General features: G+C 51.7%; 1 protein-coding gene across 3 annotated transcripts in view; it reads left to right on the top strand.

Moving 5' to 3' along the window:
* FAM81A (family with sequence similarity 81 member A) overlaps positions 1 to 21,773 on the top strand; it is a 40,697-nt gene that overhangs the window by 9,091 nt on the left and 9,833 nt on the right. For all 3 annotated transcript variants that reach the window (XM_053272026.1, XM_053272025.1, XM_053272024.1), the window contains exons 2-7: positions 5,492 to 5,561; positions 8,114 to 8,387; positions 11,649 to 11,767; positions 16,711 to 16,840; positions 19,227 to 19,333; positions 20,233 to 20,368. In XM_053272026.1, coding sequence (XP_053128001.1) covers positions 5,515 to 5,561; positions 8,114 to 8,387; positions 11,649 to 11,767; positions 16,711 to 16,840; positions 19,227 to 19,333; positions 20,233 to 20,368 — 813 coding nt within the window. In that variant the 5' untranslated portion in view covers positions 5,492 to 5,514. The remainder of the gene's footprint in view (positions 1 to 5,491; positions 5,562 to 8,113; positions 8,388 to 11,648; positions 11,768 to 16,710; positions 16,841 to 19,226; positions 19,334 to 20,232; positions 20,369 to 21,773) is intronic.

The raw sequence follows: 21,773 nt of genomic DNA, 5'->3' as shown, positions 1-21,773 counted from the left end.
CGCTTGCCTTTGCAGGTTTGTCTCCCAGAATTGTCAAGGCCAAGACCTAATTTGGTGCTTGAGAGATAAGACCCAAATCATGCTCCCCCAGCCCCACCTCGTTCAAAAGGGGCACAATCCAGTGTCGGCCTCTTTGGAATAGCAATAGCAATAACATTTATATACTGCTCTATAGCCGGAGCTCTCTAAGCGGTTTAAAATGATTTAGCATATTGCCCCCCAACATTCTGGGTACTCATTTTACCGACCTCGGAAGGATGGAAGGCTGAGTCAACCTTGAGCCCCTGGTCAGGATCGAACTTGCAACCTTCTGGTTACAGGGTGGCAGTTTTACCACTGCGCCACCAGGGGCTCAGATGATGCCCAGGAACGATGCCCAGGAGCGAGCACTCGTGCGCTCTTGCAGGATCCCCACTCGCTCCATGGTGGGGTGCACCGGGCAGTTTGCCGCTGGGTGGTGTCCACGGCTTCGAGCGTCTTCCCCAGCCATTGTGGGGTGCCTGTTGCCCTTGTTTCAGGGGTTCTCAAGCTCGAGTCCCCAGATGCTGTCGGACTACAACTCCCACATGGCAGCATCTGGGTCTCAGCTGAGATGGGCACACTACACTCCCTCTTTGGCCATCCATTTCAGAGCTCCATTAGAAGTCACTGCCCAGCCCAGCCAACTGTGTGTGAAACTATTCATAAAGTAGGTTGTGCATTGGGGTGTGTGTCAGGGGGACCATGCCCAGTGTGTGTGTGTGTGGGGGGGGTGCGTGTGCGCAGAGCTTTGCATTGTTCTGGCTTTGAGACCCTGCTGATCTGGAGCTGCCACCTCGCCAGTGATAACGTTCATGTCTTCATGCTGATTTCTGCACTTCCAGCCAGTCTTAAAGCCACAAGAACAGGCAAATCCATTTTTCCTGGACCATTGGCAACCTTAGTGATGAGGCTGCCAACTTTGAAATCATCCCCTGTAGCTGTGGCTACGGATGGATTGTTTATTATTTATTTATTTATTTATTTTACATTTTTATCCCACTTTTTCTCCAAGGAGCTCAGTACATGGTTATTTTTATCCTCACAACAGCCCTGTGAGGTAGGTTAGGCTGAGAGATACATGGCTGGCCCGGAGTCACCCAGCGAGTTTCATGGCTGAATGGGGATTCGAACTCGGGTCTTCTCGGTCCTAGTCCAACACTCTAACCACTATGCTATGCTGGCTCTGTGATGTGCAGGCATAGCTTAGGCCCCTTTCTCCATCTGAGAAAAGCTCCATCGGGTTATTTCTACAAATACCAGCTGCTGCCAAAGCACAAGGACATGCCAGTGAGTTTTCTTTCTGGTCCCTTGGTAACCTTTCTGGTGTGTGTCTGTGGGAAGTGGGGTCAGGACTGATCAGCAGCCAGCAGGGGGCCAGGAACTGGGCTGGGGGGCAGGCAGGGTTCCCAACCTGGAGTGCCCCATCCTTCGGCTAATGTGGCTGGGAATGATGGGAGTTGTAGTGCATCAGCATCTGGGGACCCAGTTTGAGGACAACCCCTGCCAGAAGTGAATTGAATGTTGGGTCAAGAAATACTCTCTTGCTTCTTTTACTTCTCCTGAATCTAATCGCCCAGTTTCACTGGGTGGCCCTGAGTCCTCATGAGACATGGACATAATGAGCAGCATCTAGTCTGGTGCTAGTCATGACTAAGCACCACTGAAATCAATGAGACATGATAGTCATCAGCAGGCTAGCCTGGATGCTGCCCGGTCCATTTCAGCCTTTCCCCATCCATGAAGCATTTTAGCCACTTGCTGCAAGGAAGGTGGTCAACTCTCAGGATCATTGGGGGTGCCTTCCTCCCGACTCGGTGCATGATAGTCTGCTACGCAGGGGCCATGTGAGATTTGTCTCCTATCTGAACCAACCGCTCATCCATCTCACACAAGCTGCACTGTTTATGGATATTCCGTGGTATCCCAGCACAGCCCACAGCTCAGGCTGGACTTGGAGGCAGCACAGAACGGCCAGTGTGTCTTCTATTGTGGAGTGAATTTGAGCGTATAGCTATTACTGCGCGCCCTCCTGCTGGCCAACTCTTTTTCTTAGGCAGATGGCTGGCTAATAGTCCAGGAGGCCAGAGGCTGTGTCAACGGCCCTGCGGGGGAAACCATCAAGAGGCTTATAAGAGCCTGATGGGAGGAGTAGATGTAAAAGTGGAAGGCGGCTGCACCTCCTCTGCATTCCTCACTCCAGCTAGGGGTGTCCAAGAGGTCAGTGCAAAGAAACAGCCATTTCTGGCAAGATCAGCTAGGTGGGCAGAAGTGTGGAGAGGCTGGTGCCAATGGTGAGGAGCATTTATATACCACTTTTCAACAAAAGTTCTCAAAGCGGTTTCTTGTTGTGCCGTTAAGTTGGTGTCGACTCCTGGCGCCCACAGAGCCCTGTGGTTTTCTTTGGTAGAATACAAGAGGAGTTTACCATTGCCTCCTCCTGCACAGTATGAACTGATGCTTTTCAGCACCTTCCTATATCGCTGCTGCCCGATAGAGGTGTTTCCCATAGTCTGGGAAACATACCAATGGGGATTCAAACCAGCAACCTCTTGCTCCCTAGGCTTACATATATTTAAATAAAATGGCTCCCTGTCCCCAGAAGGCTCACAACCTTCAAAAGAAGCATAAGATAGACACCAGCCAGCAGCCGCCACTGGAGGGATGCTGTGCTGGGGATGGATAGGGCCAGTTGCTCTCCTCCTGCTATATAAAGAGAATCCACCACTTTAAAAAGGTGCCTCTTTGAGGTGCAGAGCAGAGCTCCCTATAACAGGGATTCCCAGATGTTGTTGACTGGCTACAGCTCCCATAACCCCCAGCCTTTGGCCACTGCAGCTGGGGATTATGGGAGTTGTAGCCAGTCAACAACATCTGGGAATCCCTGGGGGGCAGAGCCACCCTCTGTGCTTGTAGGACTGCTGCAGCCACAAGCCTGTGGTTTGCTTGTAGGAATGCACAGCGGTTCTAACGCCATCTCAGCCTCTCCTTGTATACTTGTGTATCTATGACAAAGCAAGCAGGGGCGTAACTATCATAGGGCAAGGGGAGACAGTTGTCTGCCCCCCCCAGAGGCAAGTCACATGACTGACTCCCCCAGCCACACACCCGCCCGGGCTTCCTTCAGTTGTATTCATCCTCCGAAATTGATGTGGGTGTTAAGACCTGGAGCTACCAGAACAGCATGTCTTTCTCTAGTACCATTCAATGACTTGCATCGTCCACAATTTACAAAATAATTCAGGGTGATGCTTTTTGTTACCACAATTCAGCCTCATTTAAGATTTCTTCAGGAGCTGAGCTTCAGTGATGGGGGGCATTTTATAATCTTGTCTCTGGGTCCACTCCAACCTTGCTACACCCCAGAAAGCAACCACAAGCCCCCCCCGCCCCCACGCGATCTCTCCTCCCAAGCAAGGCAGAATCCGAGGAGGTCTTCTGCACCCCGAACATCCCACTGCTCAGGGAAGGGGAACGCAGCAGACACATAATCACAGATAAGTGGCTCCGACAGGCATGGGATCGTTTTAGTCTGAAAAGCTCTCAGCAAGCAGACGGCAACTTGTGAGTGGCACACACAGACCATCAAGGCTGGAGTGCCCGCTCCCTTTTCTGAGCGGTGCTGTGGAAACATGTCCCCGGTGCATGAGTGTGGATTCTCTCCGGGTGTATTTTGCAGGAATCCCTCCCAGCCGTGCCTTGCCTTGCCTTGGCTTCCTCCTCACCCTCCAGAGCTGACGCTTCCTTCCATCCATCGAAACAAACCCCCGCCCGGTTCCCTGCCCATCTGCACACCATCTTGGATCATGTTTAGTCAGCAATCCCAGTGCGATCTCGGGAGGGCTTCTTGCCAGCTTTCAGTGGGAGTTTGGCGCTTGCAGGGAATGTGACAGCGGCTAGGAGGACGGAAAAGCGGGTGGCACACTGCGGCCTGGTCTCCTCTGCCGGGCTTCTCTTTGGCACTGGGTGGCTCAGCTTATCCCCTTTGGGGAGCAGAGCCGGGCAGCCCGATTCTGGTCCAGGGATGCCTCTTGTGTGGCGCGTGAGGGTATTAAAACTGGCAGTTGCTTCTGGGCAGACAAAAGGGAGTCCTCCTTCAGACAACAGCCTGCCGTTCATTCCAAGAATGTGCTGCTACAAGGAACAGAGATGGCCACTAGGTGGCTTTAAGAAATCTGTGGAGGACAAATCTACCAGGGGCTCCTGGATGGTTGAATGCTGCCTCCAGCTTCAGAGAGGCAGGAGGCCACCCAATGCCTTTTGCTAGGCAGAGCTTGTGCCTTTGGGTCCAGCTTGTGGAAGCACCGAGATGTCGTGTTAAATCGTTGCTTTATCCAGAGTTTCTCAAATTTGGGTCCCCAGCTCTTGTTGGACCACAACTCCCATCATTCCCTGCCACAATGTGGTGGGGGGTGATGGGGTGCGTAGTCCAACAACAGCTGGAAGACTGGAGCTGGAAGAGCGCAGGATCAGAGCAGACTCCTTGTGACCCTCTCCTGTTAGGCGAGTTTCCGATTTGGATTCGCCACAATGGCGATTCATCCCCAGCCCTCTTGCCTGGGCATCTGGTGGGCCACTGTGTGAAACAGGATGCTGGACAAGAGGGGCCTTCTTGGGCCTGATCCAGCTGGGCTGCTCTGATGCTCTTACGGAGAACACGCTTATGTGGTTGCAACCTTTAAAGCCCTGAACGGTTTGGGCCCCGAATATCTGAGGACTGCCTGCTCCCAGGGGTTTCTGCTCACCTGACACGATCGCCGGAGGGGGCTCTGCTCCTTGTGCCCACGATGAGGGAGGCTTGGCTGTCATGCATGTGGGGCAGGGCCTTCGTGGTCACTGCTCCCCGGCGTTGGAATCCAGGTAACTGGCAATTGCTCCTTGTCATCTTCCTTGTCAGCTGGGGTTTTTTACCCAGGCTTTCAGGTGAGTGTTATGTTTGGTGCTGCTGCTGCTCTGGATATTATTGTGTTGTGTTGTTTTAGTGTGTATATGTTCTTAATAGATTTGTGCTATTGTACATATTGAAATTTAATATTTGTATTGTGTTTAATATATTTGTATTTTAAAGGTACTGTACCCTGGGTTTTTTTTTTTTTTAATGAAAAGGCGGTGTACAAATCTGACAATAAACAAATAAGTAATGTGTCCCCAAGAGCACAAGGCCAAGGTGCAGAAGCACATGATGCACCTTGTGGAGATGGTTTTGCTTCGGCCAAACGCACTTGGTGGATGCCCCGAGTTGGTCTCGATCCATCTGGCAGCCGACGCAGGCGCTGCCTTCTCCCCAGGAGAGCTTTCTTCTTTGGATGAGTGTTGAGAGTGTCGCCACTTGCGAAGTGCTCTCCAAGGCAGCCCTGGCGACATGAAATCATCATTTGCTTCAATGAGATGCAGGAAAGCATTTCCGTGCAGCGCATCAACGGATGAATAATTCAGCGCTGAAATAGCATCATGCATTTTTGTTTCCCAACAGGCATAAATTCTTGGAAAGGGGAAATGGCCCAGAGGAGCCCCATCTACCCAACGCTTGGCCCAACTGAAAGGTACTGAGCGATGTGGGAAGGAACTGGCTTGCGGGGGTGAGGGGGCATGTTGGGGAACATGGCCAGTGCTTGTCTGACTGTCTCCTGAGGCCGGGTCCACTCAGATTAACTTCAACAATGCTGCAGGATCAAGCAAAGGAAGGCAGGCGAATCATCTCACACTTGTGGGCTTCCCACAGGCATCTCCTCGGCCTCGATGGGAAGCCGGATGGAGGCTGGACAAGGTGGGGGTCACAGTCCCGTGCCGTGGTAGGGATGTGCACGGAACTTGATGGGCCTCTGAACCGGTTAGGACGACGAGCGGCTCAACTGGTTCGAAGGCGGGGGGTGAATTTAAGGGCAGGGGCGGCTGCACTTTACCCCTCTTGCCACTCCCCCCACCACCGGCACTCCATTGCAAACTGGTCCGGCAGGGCAACAGCAGACCTCCCTGCTGCCCCGTCCCCTCGTCGGACCAGAAGTGAGCGGGAGTCCCTGCTGCACATCACGCACATGCGCGCCAGGTACTTCCACTTACGTCTGGTCTGATGATGAGGGGACGGGGCGGCAGGGAGGTACGCTGCTTCCCCCGCTGGGCCAGTTTACAATGGAGGACCAGCAGGGGGAAAGCGGTGGGAGAGGTAAGTGCACCCTCCCCTCCTGCCCTTAAAGCCATCCCCTCCGCCTTCAAACTCCCCCCCCCCCGCCGCCAGTTCCGTGCACATCCCTATTCAGTGGCAGAGCACCTGCTTTGCACGGAGAAGACCCCCAGGCTCCCTCCCCGGCAGCACCTCCAGGTAAGGCTGGGAGAGACTCCTGCCTGAAACCGTGGAGAGATGCTGCCAGTCAGTGTAGAGACCGTGCTGAGCTAGATGGACCAATGCTCTGACTCGGTCCAAGTCAGCTTCCTCTGTTCCTCCTTCCAAACGGCCATGGAAGGCATGGAATGTCTGAATGGCCAGTGGCCCTTTGGAGGGACGGGGGCTTTCCTGTGGGCATTTCCTGCCATTTGTTGTAGTACATCCCCTAGAGGAGCATCTGCTTTGCATGCTGCAGAAGGTCCCAGGTTCCCTCCTCCAGAGAGGGATGGGGGAGACTCCTGCCTGCAGCCTTGGAGAAGCCGCTGCCAGTCTGGGTAGGCACTCCTGAGCTAGAGGGACCAAGGCTCTGGCTCGGCAGAAGGCAGCCCCCCATGTCCCTGTGACCTTGGGTCCGATCGGATGTCCTTCTGGTGCTGCTGCCGCCGCCACCAGGGAGCTGCTGGGGCAGGACTGCAGGAGGGCCTCTGGCAGTCGAGTCCGAGCAGAGGGCAGGGGGGCGGCTGGAAGGAGGCGGCAGCAGGCAGACGGGCCGGCAAGCAGACAGGGCAACTGGCCAGCGGGGGGGGGGGGGGGAAGTGGCAGGCTGGGAGAGGAAGAGGCCGGGAGATGGGAGCAGAGCAGGCAGCCCGGCAGACGGAGAGATCTGGAGCCAGACTCGAGAGCCACACAGCAGGCGGCCTGGCTGCTACGAAGACAGGCTCCAGCGGCTCCAGAAGCAATTCCAGCCAGCCCAAGTCGAGAGGAACTCCTGGCCAGCCGAGGAAGGAGGGCCTGTGGGGACTTGGCCCCCTAAACAGCCAGGGGGCACCAGGGGCGTAACGATAGGGGGGCAGGGGGACATGTGCCCTGGGCGCCACCCCGGGGATCACATGGGGGTGCCAAAAAGTGGCTTCCCCCCGCCCCCCCGGATCGCCCGCCGAGTGTGGCGGCGGGCGGGCGGCGGCGACTTGGCGCTGGCGGGCAGCGGGGGCGGGTCGCCCGCGGCCCACCGAATGCGGCGGTGGCTGGTGGCTGGCGTGGCGGCGATGCTGTAGCGCGGCCCGAGCGGTGGCGGTGGATCGCCCGCCGAGGACGGAGTGCAGGCCTCAGAGTGACGCCGAGCCTGGCTCCTGGCCCGGCGTTGCTTCCCAACTGCGCAGGCGCGCCAGGCTGCCTCTGGGGGTTCCCTGCAGCTCTGTGTTGCCCCCCTCACTCCTGTCTCATCCACTGAGCGAAGGGGGGGGCGTTCAAAGAACCTAGGCCCCCCCAGCTCCAGACCTCCTTGCTTTCCTTTCCTCTTCGTTCTCTCCCTCACTCCAAGGGGCTGCTGGAGAGAGGAGCAAACATGGGCCCCCTCTCCCCTAGCAACACCCCTGTATCCACCCACCCGCCCCGGCATTAACAAGAGCCACGCTACCTGCAGGCTGGCCATTTGTCAGGTAGAGCTCAGCGGGCTGAACCTGCAGGCAGGGTGGGATGGGGAGGTGCTGCGGAGCTGCCAGGAACCCAAGGCAGCTGCCCCTCATTTGGCCCCCCAGCGGCGGCTCATGAGGACCAGCCGCTGCTGCTTGGGAGACCTCCCGGCAGCTCTCTCTGAGGACCCCAGAAGGCTGCCCGAGATGTCCTCGCTGGCAGTCTTGGCTGCTGCTCCCAGTGCAGAAATGGAGCAGCTGCGGAGCGCCCCTTGCTGCGCTCAGAGTGTGTCCTCCTCCTCCTCCTCCTCCTCCTCCTCCTCCTCCTCCTCCTTCTCTGCCGGTGGCTTGCTTTCTCCAGGCGCGTCCGGAACATCCCCCTCCACAGCCAGGCTCTGACAGCCGTCCCTCTGGGCTCAGCCAGGCTCGTGGACCAGCTGGAGGACCGGATCCTCAGCCATGAGAAGACGACGGCGGCCCTGGTGGAGCACGCCTTCCTCATCAAGGAGGACATCGTCACCACCTTGCACCGCATGCAGAACAAAGGCGGAGGGGACCGGCTGGCCAGGCAGCTCTTGGAGGAGCATATCCGCAACATCACCGCCATCGTGAGGCAGCTCAACAGGGACATCGAGGTCAGCGGGGCTTCTCAGGGCTGTCCTTAGGGCAGGGCAAGCAGGGCGACTGCCCCGGGCCCCGGTCTTTGAACCCCCATTAGAATTAACTGGAAGGGGGCCCCGCACTGGCTGATTTGCGCCCCACCAGGTCTCTCGAAAGGCAGCCCTGGTGATTCTGTAGGACGTGCATGCAGGAGATCCCAGGTTCAGGCTGAGAAAGCCCCTGCTCTGTCGGAAACGCTGGAGAGCAGCTGCCAGTCAGTGTTGACAAGCTCGGTCTAGCCGGACCAATGGTCTGACTCGGTCAAAGGCGTCTTCCAATGTTCCTCCTTATTCATACTGCAAATAAGACAAGAACGACACATGCTAGGATCAATGAAAGGCAAGATAAGCTACTAAAAAGATCTATGCAAGATCTATAAATGGTAATTTAATATGACAATAACAAAAGGCGCCTGTATCAGATATCCAGTCAACCAGACAGAGGAATTCTAGATCTTGTCTTGAATCTTGTGCTGCGAACGTGTGTTGACGGCCCTGATCTAGCGGCACTAATGGTCGGACTCAGTCAAAGGCAGATTCCTGAGTCCCCCCCATGTTCATATTGTAAAGAAAACACCCCTGCAGGTAGCCAGAAACATGGTGGCGAGGGAGTCTAAAGGAGAGAGAAGTTTTCGAGGGCAGCACGGAATATATTTCAGTGGCTGCTGGATACAGTGGTGGCTCATCTTAATTAGCCGGGGGGGTCAAATGAGGCACAGCTGCCTCTGTTCCCAGCCACTCTGGTGGCTCCTCTCTGTCCCATCCTGCCCCAGAGTTAATGAGAGCTGTGCTGTCTGCAGGCTGACCATTCATTAGATAGAGCTGTACAGGCTCACCATACACAGCTCTACCTGACGAATGGCCAGCCTGCAGGCAGCTCAGCTCTCGTTAATGCCGTTGTGAGTGGGATGGGAGAGAGAGCTGCTGCTGGGAACTAGAGGCAGCTGCGTCTTGATTGGCACACACACACACCCCGGCTTGTTAGCCTGAGCTGCTACTGGCTGGATATGTCAGAGTTGTGTACTTGTATTGCTTTTCAGTGAGCCATAGAGTCAGACCCCTCCTGCACATGTTTGTTGATCTCTCCACAAGCAAAAAGGCCAGAGGATGATCCCTCATGAGGTCAGGGCCCTGCCCTACAGATACATCTCTGAAATTCTTGAGCTGAAACTTGAACTTGATTAGCAGGTATCCTTTAAAAAAAAAAGATGCTGTGCTGGAAATGAATTGGGACGAGTTCTTTACAGTTCTATTTGGGTGCTCGCTAGCAGCACACACATCAGATCACACGTTTACACGCTGTTAATTCATCTGGAATAGTTGCCATCTCCACCGAGGTACGTTAAGTTGTGATTTCATTTTTAAAAATTGGAAAACTCACTTCCCACCTCCTAGTTTTATAAGCGCACACACTCTGAACCACTTCCCTGCGGTGGCTGCAGTGCACATGTGAATACCACAACCACAATAGCCCTGTTCAGATAATATGCTGAGCATGCGTACCCATGTCTGGTGCACAGGTGCATGTTCTTGTGGGAATAACTGTGCCTGTGTTCACTTTAAAAGGGACCTGGGCGCACACACACACACCCCTCCAAAAAAGCAGGGGACAGATAGGACGTGTGCTACTGGATTTATCTGAATCCAAGACTAGTCCCCCCGCCGCCGCCAATTCTTTGATATTGGATATCAGGGGGTCATCTTAAATGCAGAATCCTCTTTGTTGCAGGCAAATACAGGAATAACCTGCATTTAACCTCTATTTTTAAAGCAGGTCATCTTAAATTTAGAGTTTATTTATTTATTATTTATTTAGTACATTGATATACTGCCCCATACAAAAGAGTCCCTGGGCGGTTCTATAAAACCATTAAAACATTAACAGAAAACAATTTAAAATACAATTTAAAAAACCCCTCTAAAACTGATGTCTTAAAGCTATGGACTAAAAGCCTGACTAAACAGGTTTGTTTTTAGGTCCTTCTTAGGAACATAGGAAGTTGCCATACACTGAGTCAGACCATTAGTCTATCTGTCAGACCCTTGGTCTATCTAGCTCAGTATTGTCTTCACAGACTGGCAGCGGCTTCTCCAAGGTTGCAGGCAGGAATCTCTCTCCACCCTATCTTGGAGATGCTGCCAGGGAGGGAACTTGGAATCTAGATGCTCTTCCCAGAGTGGCTCCATTATCCCCTGAGGGGAATCTCTTCTGGTGCTCACACTTCTAGTTTCCCATTCATATGCAACCAGGGCAGACCCTGCTTAGCTAAGGGGACAAGTCATGCTTGCTACCAGAAGACCAGCTCTCCTCTCCATGTTCTTAAAACATTCTTTAAAATGTTCTTAAGAATTCTTAAGAAAACATCCTTAAGAATGTTCTTAAAAACATTCAGAGAAGGGGAAACTCTAATTTCGTTAGGAAGCGCGTTCCAGAGTTGTCCTCGATTCGGGTAAATATGGGTCTTGTGTGTGCATTGAACAGAACATGTGAATAGCTATACGTCCATGCCTATCCGTACGTGGGCCCCCCGTACAACACAGGTTGTACACATGCATGGAACCTAACATGTCAAGAGGGTTATTGGCAGAGTGAATTCTGTACCATCCGTCTGGCCCCACGCGGTTGCAGTATGTATGTTAGCAGAGTTGGGTTCTGAAGAAACCACTCAGAGTCATAATGCAGAACTGTAAGAAACTTCACTTAAAATAAGGAAAACCTTAGCTGGGTTACACGTCCCTTTGGATGGAGAGAGAGAAGTTTGCCTCTGCCTACCTGACGAAAAGCTGGTACATTAGCATATGAATCCCGCTAGCAACAGCTTATCCTAATGGGGGGGGCAGTGTGGGTTGCTCCTCCCTCTCTGGCCCCACCCAAGAGCCATGCTGCCTGCAGGCTGGACATTCATCAGGTAGAGCTGTGTGATTCATGCAGTTCTACCTGACGCGTGGCCAGCCTGCAGGCAGAGAAGCAGAGGCAGTTGCTTGGTGCCCCTGCTGAATCTCGCCTCCACCACCGTTCAGGTCTAAAGGTAAGATGAACCCTTGGCTTTCTGGCTCGGAATAATCCCGTTGCGACTGCAGTTCCTACACCCCGCTAGGGTGGAGTTTGGGGTGAGTGGGTGAGAAGCGGGGTGGGATACTGAGCCCTGCCCTCCCCGCCCTCTTCCCTGCTTCACTCAGAAGGGTGCATGGAGAGGAAAGGAAAGATTCACCCATTGGTTCCTTCTTTAAATGCAGACTCTGCAGGAACAGATCCGGGTCAGGGATAACCTCAGTTATGGAACAAACTCAACCCTCAAGAGCTTGGAGATGCGCCAGTTGTCTGGGCTGGGCGACCTCCGAGGCCGAGTGGCCAGGTAGGTGCCTGTTGGCCGCAGTCGTGGTTTATTGTGTGTGTGGGGGGGCTTTGCTCTGCTGTGCATGCAGGGAGCCCCTCGACAGAGCCGTGTGTGCTGGCTCTCGGCAGCCTCTCTCCTGGCCTGGAGCAGGCAGTCCCTCCCTGAGCAGCAGAGACGAGCGCTTTGCAAGCAGCCTGCAGGAGCCTTGTTCTTCTTTTTCCGCCTCCCCCCCTCCCGCCCCCACATTTCCCTTTCATCTACGCAATACAAAGGGAAGAAGTGGGGCTGCTGCTGCCCTGAGGTCAGGATGCCACCCCGTTGTGGGTCAGCGTCCACTGGAAGAAGGCCAGCCACCCCAAAGGGAGACCTCGGCAAACCTGTCTGCATGTGGCCGTCTGCTGCGGGTTTGTCCTCTCACGCCCCACAGCCCCCAAAGCAAGAACAGCATCCCTGAGCAAAAGGCTGAGCGGCTTCCACCCATTGCACCAAGTCTGTGTGCCAGCGAGAAGCTTTGCTTTCCTCGCCTGTGGGTGGTTTACTCCTCGGGGGCCTGTAGCGTAGTTGTTACCCTAATCAAAGCCTCATGCCCTGAATCACAAAAAGAACACACACACACACGCACACATGCACACGCTCCCTTTGGGAGGCAGGACTACATTTCCCCCCCACCTGGACCCCCCACTCCATTCTCCTCTTTGGGATCAAACGCAAGCAGAGGCTTGCAGCTGGAGCAGGTTCCCTTCTTGGCCCCTGCCTTGCTCCTGCTCTCAGAGCCGCTTCGCACCCGTGTTTCAAAAGCAGAGTGCCACCTGCTTTAATTGCCAATTAAATTACTCACTGCTTTCTGTACATTCACACACACACACACACAGGGTGGAATTTTATTTTCTGTGGGCTGCTTCAGTTAAGCACCTGGTATACATGGAGGCCTGCCAGATGTCCTGGATCTTGCAGAGTGGTCCGTTTGGGCATGGCCTTTCTTACCAGTCCAGTTAAGTTTTTGCTTAACCAGCGTGGTGCAGTGGTTACAGTGCTGGACTAGGACCGGAGAGACCCGAGTTCAAATCCCCATTCAGCCATGATACTTGCTGGGTGACTCTGGGCCAGTCATTTCTCTCTCAGCCTAACCTACTTCACAGGGGTGTTGTGAGAAAGAAACCTAAGTATGTAGCACACCGCTCTGGGCTTCTTGGAGGAAGAGCGGGATATAAAACATAAATAATAATGATACTACTTATAAAGGCAGCCTGCTGAGAAGAGGGAGTAATCCAGTGCGAGCAACCAAGCAGAGAGACACACCTCTCTGTCTGGGGGATGTTCTGTGCTGTGCCTGCAGGTCTGTGTGTTGTTTGCCTGCATGGATCTGTGAGAGACCGGAAAGGAAGGCATGACTCCCCTGCAGGTTGCAGGCAGGACTCTCTCTCAGCCCTATCTTGGAGATGCTGCCAGGGAGGGAACTTGGAGCCTCACAGATGCTCTCCCCAGAGTGGCTCCATCCCTTAAGGGGAATATCTGAATGGAATGTCTGAAATTCTGAAGAGCTGCTGCCAGCCAGTGTAGGCAGTACTGAGCTAGAGGGACCCGTGGCCTGAGCTGGGAGAACATGGCAGCTTCATGTGTGCACACACACCTTCCCTGCTGCCCTTGGGCTCAGCTGTTTCACCTGCTCAATTTTTAACTTGAATTAAGTCAGTGAAGAAACACCAGTCCTAGTGCTCTGACGACACCAGTGAATGTGGGGGGCGCTTCTCCTTCTGGTCTGGACCCTGAAGAGCAGAGCTGATGAGATGAGGAGACTTTGGAGTGAGGATTCTTTGTGCGTTTATTCCTACATTTGGATATATGTGAGAGAGCGCAAGAGACTGAGCCCGTGTGCCGTGCGTGTGCTGATCTTCTCACACTCGGCATCAGGGCAGGAGAAGCCTCCGATCCTGGCACGGGAGCCACGCACACTCCTGACTAGCCATCATGGGACTTCTGCTAGCAAGGGAGGGAGGGGGCGGGGAAAATGCTCGCCGGCAAGCTGGGCACGAAGGCGCCTCCGGGAGGCGTGGGGAGTGCTCTCCCTCCCCCCTCCCACTGGAGCTGCTGGGTACCAGTCCTGGGCTCCCTGCCTCTCCCGCCTCCATCCCCAGCTGGCTGATGGGCATTTCCTCTCCCATCTCCTGCCTTGCTTGGAGGATGCTCATGATGCCTGGCTGAGATCACCCATGGCTCCAGATCAGGGCCAGAGGCAGGGGTGTAGCTATAATTGAGCAGATGGGCTCAAAGAACCAGAGGTGTTCTTAGGACCGGGCCACGGGGATCTGGCCTGGTCCTCACCAAACACCCCCTCCCTCATGCTGGGTGTGTGTGTGTGTGTGTGTGTGTGTGTGTGCCTTGTTTTTTTGGGGGGGGGCTCTTTCCAGGAGTGGTCCAGGTGCCAAAATGACCTAGATGTGCCCCTGCAAAGAACCTGGCCCCCCAGTTCCACCCCTCCCTATTTTCTTCCTTATCACCCTCACTCTGAGTGAGGGGTCTCCGGGGAGAGGGGTGAACACGGGCCCCCTCTCCTCTAGCTACGCCCTTGGTTGGAGGCTTCTCCTTCCTTAATGCCGTTGGCGAGAACAGCTTTCCTGTGTCTCAGCCTTAGTTTCCCAGCCGCAAGAGAGAGATTATGCCACTTACGTGCCTTTAGGCAGGGGTTCTCAAGCTTGGGTTCCCGGATGGGGTTGGACTACAACTCCCATCATCCCCTGCCACGGTGGCTGAAGGCATTAAGCCATCAAGACCAGCGATCATCTTGGATTTGCTTGTACAAGTGCTGCCTCTGGAGCCCAGCTGAAGCTCCCGAACTACCTTCAAGGCCAGGTAGTCCTGCACAGAGCGCATTACAGTAGTCTAGCCTCAGGCTGACCTGGCCACAAATGTCCATGGCCACTTCCTTGGTAAAGGTGCAGAGAAAGGCTTTCTGCAAGGGGTGCTCTTGACCAGGAAGCCAGCCGCTCCAGAAGATCACAGTGTCCATCTTCTCCAGCATGCCGGAACAGGCTGTCCGAGACAGCCCTGCTGCTTCGGGGCGCCTGAGGGCTCACTGTCCTTCCAGCATGTGTTCCATTTGCTGTGCTGTTGCACTGCAGAGCAGGGCGTGTTGTGTTGCTTCTGTGGGCACGCACGCACACTGCTTTGGCAACTGTTTGAAGGAGAACAGCGGGCTTTTTCACATGTGGCAGCAGCAAGTTCTCCGCACTGTCAGTGGCAAAGAAGGCTTTTCCGCTGCAGCCCTCGCTTTGCCCTCTGGGATCTGAAAGGCAGAGCGGCTGCGCCAGCATTGTGCAGTTTTATTTTTGATGCCAGCGCTGGTTGCTCAAGACCGTTCCATGTTCTAGCAACCAGAACTCTTTGGCTTTTCTATTTACATGTGCTCGTGCTGCTGCACAGAAGCAGATCATGGCGAAGATCTGCAGTTCCATGATTTGTCTCCTAGCTGAAGACAGGCAATGTCTTCAACGCTCCAAACCCAGTAGACATTAAAGTGTGTTGACATAAAAGCAGGCTGTGAATGAATAGATTAGTAATACCAAGACAAAATTAGATTTGTGTTTTAAAATAAGTCTGCAGGAGATTGGTTTGTGCATGTTGAACATTTTGACTCGTGATAACTAATGAGAGGTGGTAATTATCTACTTCTGAGAGAGGTAATCACCACCACCACCACCCCGCCATTTGTGCCTTCAAATGCTGCACTATATTTTGAAAATATGACCTCATTTCAAGGGAGCCTTTGCCAAACATTATTTGGCCTCCTGAAAACCCTGGAAGGTGGGTAGGAAGAAAGTTATTTTCTTTAGCAGAAACCTGAACACCCCACGTGTCGATAGCATACAGCTGTGTGTGGAGGGTCAGCCATGTCATACCAAGCCCAGGGTCTGTGTTGTGGGGAGGGGGCTCTGGCTTTCAGGGGGCTGCGAGCTCAACCGTTTCTTAAGCATCTCTGGCGCTGCAAGTGGAAGGAGAATTAATCAGCAACGTTGACCAGTGCAAGACCTGGATGAGGGAGAGGAAACAAGCGACAGAGGATGAAACGTTATTATTTCTCTGTGTAAACCGCGCTGAGTCATTTTTGGAAGGGCGGTATAGAAATCGAATAAATAATAATAATAATAATAATAATAAAACAGCTGAATGCACCACATTTTACACCAGAATATGCTCAGAGCTTTTGAGCCACTCTCCCTGCTTCTCAGCTGATGCACGTGGAGGAGGTTTAAAGTTTAAATAGCCACTCTCTCCACACGGGCTGCTCCATCCACTCTTGCCACAAAAGTAGTTTGTTTAGATAAGAACATAAGAACAGTCCTGCTGGATCAAGCCCAAGGAGGCCCATCTAGTCCAGCAACCTGTTTCACACTGTGGATATATTTTGAATATATTTTTGATTGGTTTGTGCAAAACAAAGTCATATTTCCAGATAACCCACGGATACCAAATTTTGCATACATAATCCTAGCACTGAAATTAGCGGAATGCACCACTTTTTACAATGGAATATGCAACACTATACTTCCCATTTACCTACAGATATCAAATTTTGCATGAACAATCTTGCCTCTTAAATTAGCTGAATGCACCCTGTTTTACACTGGAATATGCTCTCTGAATTGTTTAAATAATTTTGGGGTTTTTTGGTGGGGGGAGAAATTCTTTTATATCATGTTTTCTGATGACCTATAGATACCAACTTTTTCATGAACAATCTGCCATGTGAATTACTTAGTGTAATTCAGAGCTGTCCGGAGCAACACCCCAAACTGTTTCAAAAAGCAATGTCATGAACAATATTGGGTAACTTAGTCTGGGCTGGTGTGGAGGAAGCATGTGAAGTGAAAGCCGGATAACTATGTTTGTGGTAAAGGGCAGTGGGGGAAATACGGTTATGACAATTCCCCACCATTGACAGTAATCCCTGCTGTATTTGACAGGTGTGACGCAGGATTAGCCAGGCTGTCTGCTGAGCACAAAGTTACCTATGAAAGGCTGCAGAACCTCAGCAAAGACCAGCAAGCAACTAAGTTGATCTTGGAATCTAAAATCAAAGAAGCAGAAATACAGGTAAGGTATGAAAGAGAATGGATCTCACATCATTCTTTGCGGCTGTAGTGAATATATTTTGAATGGTGAAACTAGGGAAATCGGGAATGTTTATAACCCATTCCAAAACAGTTCCACACATTGAGTGGCATCTATCCAAAAAGTGCCATTGAGGGTCACCTCAAAGTACATGCATCTAGTATACAGGCACAGATATGTACAAAATTCTGAACTCAGCATGTCACAGGGGAGCTTTCTGCCTTTCCTGACCCTTCTGGATATTGAAAAGGGCTTGTGTTTCTTTCGCTGCCTTTCCTGGGCCGATTCACCATCTGGAAATAGATATGTGAGGAAAATAATTCTGCCAAATGTGTTAAGTTCAGCGAGCACCCTCAGCATTACTCAGCAGTCCTTTGTGTCTGTTACTCACAGCGGAAAATGGATCCCATGACATTCCAAACATCTGCATTTCGATATCTGTGGCTTCCTTGAAGAATTCCAGACGGTCATGTTGGTAGATTTTAAACAGAGGATTGTGTGTCCTCTGTAACGGATTTCAGTACTTATCTTTTGGATTTCACACAACTTAAGATTCAGCAACAATGATAGAGGGCTCTGTTGTGCCCTGGAATTCCCAGCAATACTTCTCCTCCTCCACCTTACCTTTTGATTCTGAACATTTTGGCCACAATTCAGAGAAGCTCAGCCATGCTTAGGTTACATTGGAGGCAGTGGGAGAGGCTACGTGTGACTAAGTTTAAGTCCTGTTGATTTCAAAGGCACCCAGTCTGGGAAATGTCTTTTGAATCCTGCTTTCCTCTCTTGTTGGGAATGTGTGGGTGTGGGTATGGGCACTTCCCTGCTTTGGGCTGATGCTCTACAGCTGTTGGAGATGACCTTCCAGTGCATCGACCTTTTGCACCAACTGTCCTAATGACCACGAGGGGCATTGGGAGTAGAGACGGTGAGTCCGGGTCTCCCTCTCGGTCCCTGCCCTATGACGCCTGAACTGACTCTGCAGCACTTCCTGGGCTGAGTCACAATCCTTCCTTTCCTCCTAGAGAGCAGATGGAAACCTCTCTCTCTCTCTCCTTACCTATCCACTATGTAGTCCTTTAGATTAGAGATAGGTCTTTCCTATCCAAGTGTATTTAACCAATAAATGTTTAGTGTTTAGTCCTACAAGGATCTCCATGCGTTTTCTCTAAACAGCTGCAATATCCAAACCATCCTCTGCTACCTGCTCTGTAACTGGAGTGTGTGCTCATTCCTTAGTGCTCTGCTCTTTTACCTATTGTGGGTAAAAATCAACAACCTCTAACAAGCACGGCTGGAGCAACTCTCCCTGCCTTTTAAAGACAGGGAGAGCCACTCCTGGCCGTGGGGCAAACACAGCGCTGGCCAATCTAGCTCCCAAACACTTGGAGTTAGATTGGCCAGCCCTGCATTTGCAGCATGGCCGGAGCGGCTCTCCCCGCCTCCCCCCCACCGCCCATGTCTGACATCAGGTGGGGCTAAGGGGCTGCCACTGGCCTCCCTCCGCCCCTGGTCCGGACACTAGTCCACCGTAGGACTTGCATGCTGATGGTCCCTGGCAGCATCTCCAGGAACGGCTGGGGAAGACTCCTGCCTGCAACCTTGGAGATCACAAAACGATAGAGAGGGGAGTGGCACTCTGCATACACAATACAAAAACAAATGCCACGAAATGAACAAGATGTAAACTATTTATGTAAGCATCAAATACATCAACTTGCTACAATGTAAACAATGTGTAACCCATACCAACAATGAGTATACCAAGATTTCGTGGTATATCTTTGTTTCGCTGCTGCTGCTGCTTCAGAAATACATTATTTCCAACCATGAATTTCTACACAGTTTCACAAAGTCAGCGTCTTCAGCCAGTTTGCTGTGAAGATCCTTTATACTTCCTCCAATCCCCATTGCTAGAATTCTTCCAGGGGAGTGTGAGTTGCTCCGCAAAAACTTTTCAAAAGCTAATGTAACAAGGAATAAACCTTAGGCAGCTTCCTCTGTTCCTACGATGGGAAGCATGGTAATAAATGGTTTGGGATAGTAAGAGCAGGACATCATTTACATGTACTGTAGGAAGAAAGCCAAGGGTTTGGGGAGCACCAAGCCCGTGTCTGTCCCTGCCCATCCCTGCACCCCCTAGAAAGGAGGCAGCCATCCAAGTGGGCTCCCACCAGCATGTTCTGCCTCTAATTCGTAAGAGTGCTTCTAACTCGCACAAACTCCGTCATACTTTAAAATACGGTTTGCGGCAGCAGTGGGCTGAAACCCAAATGAAAGGGAGTCGTTGCTCTGTTTCCACTCTTCTAGAGAGGGTTGTCTTTTGAAACCAGGATTATACACAGATGGTGTTCTCTCGGTTCTGTTTCAGATTTCTCACCTTTTAAGCAGAATTGAGCAGTCAATCATGCAGCAAGAGGCCAAGCTGAAACTCACATATAAAGAGAATAACCAACAACTCCACCTTCTAGACACAAAGTGAGTACCGCCGAAAATGGTAAAGTAAAGTTGTGCCGTCGAGTCAGTGTCAACTTCTGGTGCCCACAGAGCCCTGCAGTTTTCTTTGGTAGCATACAGGACGGGTTTGCCATTGCCATCTCCCACGCAGTATGAGATGATGCCTTTTAGCTCCTTCCTATACTTCTGCTGCCCAATAGAGGTGTTTCCCATAGTCTGGGAAACATACCAGCAGGAATTCGAACCGGCAACCTCTTGCTCCCTAGGCAAGTTACACTTCCCCGCTGCGCCATTACCAGCTGAAACCCTGCATTGGAGAAGTGAGGCCTGACCTCAGTTACTCATCCAAAATTCTGATTTTAAAATTCAGTTTTGAGGAACAGCTTAAAATTAGATCTAAACTCATGGTAAGGCAGTATCTTATGAACGTGTGGAAAATCAGTATTTTACACTCTGTACTTATGAAATGCTTGACTAACAAGAAGGTTGGCAGTTTGAATCCCCGCTGGTATTTTCCCAGACTATGGGGAAACACCTATATCGGGCAGCAGCGATATAGGAAGATGCTGAAAGGCCTCATCTCATACTATGCAGGAGGAGGCAATGGTAAACCTCTCCTGTATTCTAACAAAGAAAACCACAGGGCTCTGTGGGCACCAGGAGTTGACACCGACTTGACGGCACAACTTTACTTTACTTTACTTATGACAACCAGAATTGGAAATGTTACAGAAATCACACTAGCACAAGATAAAGTTGAATGTTTGCATGCAAATTCAGGCTGAGTTGCTGAAGTTCGTTATTATTATTTATTTTTAACTCAAAATTCATTTTGGTGTAAAAAAAATTGTCATTCAAATACTTTCCAAGGTTAAGTTAAAAATATATCCAGATGTGCATAACTGTTTTTGTTTATGTAGACTACAGGATGCCACTGATTACCTCAGTAACCAGATCTCGACCGCACAAAGCTGGATGGAACAGGAGCATCAACGGTTTGAGAAGGAGTTTCAGGAGAAGATTGATCAACTATCTCTGGCCATCAAAGAAAAAAGTGTATGTTTCATAAGTTTCTATAGCCCCTGAAAAGTCTTCGGACACCCTTGAATCTTCCCGGACCCCCTTCCAGATCTTGCTTTGGCCCTAGGAATACCTTGCTCTTCTCACTGCTTTATCTTACTCTGGGTCCCAGAAAGATCCTGTGATACCTCCCTGAAATGGCTTCCTAGGCTCTCCTGCCATATCTTGCTAGACCCCCTAAAATATCTGCCTTTCTAGACCCCAAAAGAGCTTGCTGCACCATCCTGGGCATATTGGCTCTGGACACCGTCCATCAAACATGGCTCTCAGCTACTGCGTCCCTGGCTGCAAAAGGAATGAAATTTGTGGAGGAAAAGTGCTCCTTGGATTTCCTCCAGGGATTACAGATTATTGACCATCGTTCTTTAAGTGTAGACACGTTAGCTCTGAAGTTAATGAAGTAACTTCAGGTGAATGTTTGAGGGTTGCAGGGTGGATTGAGGTCTAGTCTAGGCAGTTTATTGCAGAGGCGTAACTAGGGAAAATGGTGCCCGGGGCAAGCACTGAAATGGCGCCCCCCTGCCGCCCCCCCAACATACTACATTATACTTAGGTTTTTCCTCACAAGCACCCACCGCCGCTGCCAAGCCAGGCCACTGACTGGCCGCCAGGCGCCAGCAAAGCAATAGGGGAGGGGGCGCAGGCGGCGCGGAAGGGACCGCTCGTGGGGAAGGGGGCACCGACGCGCTCCCTTGACTGCTGCAGCGCTGCTGCACTGAGCAGGAAACATTTGTATTAACAAAATTTTTTAAAAAAATTAAAAAAAATTTGGTCATGGCGGCGCCCCCCACGTGACCAGAAAAGATGGCGCCCGGGGCACGTGCCCCCCTGCCCCCCCTATAGTTACGCCTCTGGTTTATTGGAAGAGGAAGTACATCTGGAAGAGTTTTTCCCATGCAGTGAGCCATTTGTATAAGAACATAAGAAAAGCCCTGCTGGATCAGGCCAAAGGCCCATCCAGTCTAGCATCCTGCATCATGCAGAGGCCAACCAGGTGCATCTGGGAAGCCCACAAGTGGGGGGAAGAGGGAAACGGCTCTCTCCTGTTGGTGTCCCCGTCTAATACCTGGTGGTGTTCAGGGGCATGCCTCCTCTGATCCTGACGGAAGTATACAGCTAGCAAGGCTAGTAGCCATTGATAGTCCTATCCTCTGTGACTTTGTCTAGCAGAACAAAAGGCTAAGTCCAATGGATCATGTGTCCCCTCTCACAAGTCATGTTTGAAGAATAACCTCTGCCCTGTGTTGGCCATGCCAAGCAGATTGCTGAGAACCCTTGACCAAATTCCATGCATGCATGATCTGCACAATCATCTCAAACTGCATGATCATCTCGACAACAATTATTAAATTGCCATGTGAATTAATGATTCACATGAGCA

This window comes from Hemicordylus capensis, chromosome 10, assembly GCF_027244095.1.
Source record: "Hemicordylus capensis ecotype Gifberg chromosome 10, rHemCap1.1.pri, whole genome shotgun sequence".
Lineage (NCBI taxonomy): Eukaryota > Metazoa > Chordata > Lepidosauria > Squamata > Cordylidae > Hemicordylus > Hemicordylus capensis.
The sequence above is the reverse complement of the archived record's forward strand: the minus strand, read 5'-3'. Positions and strand labels throughout refer to the sequence as shown.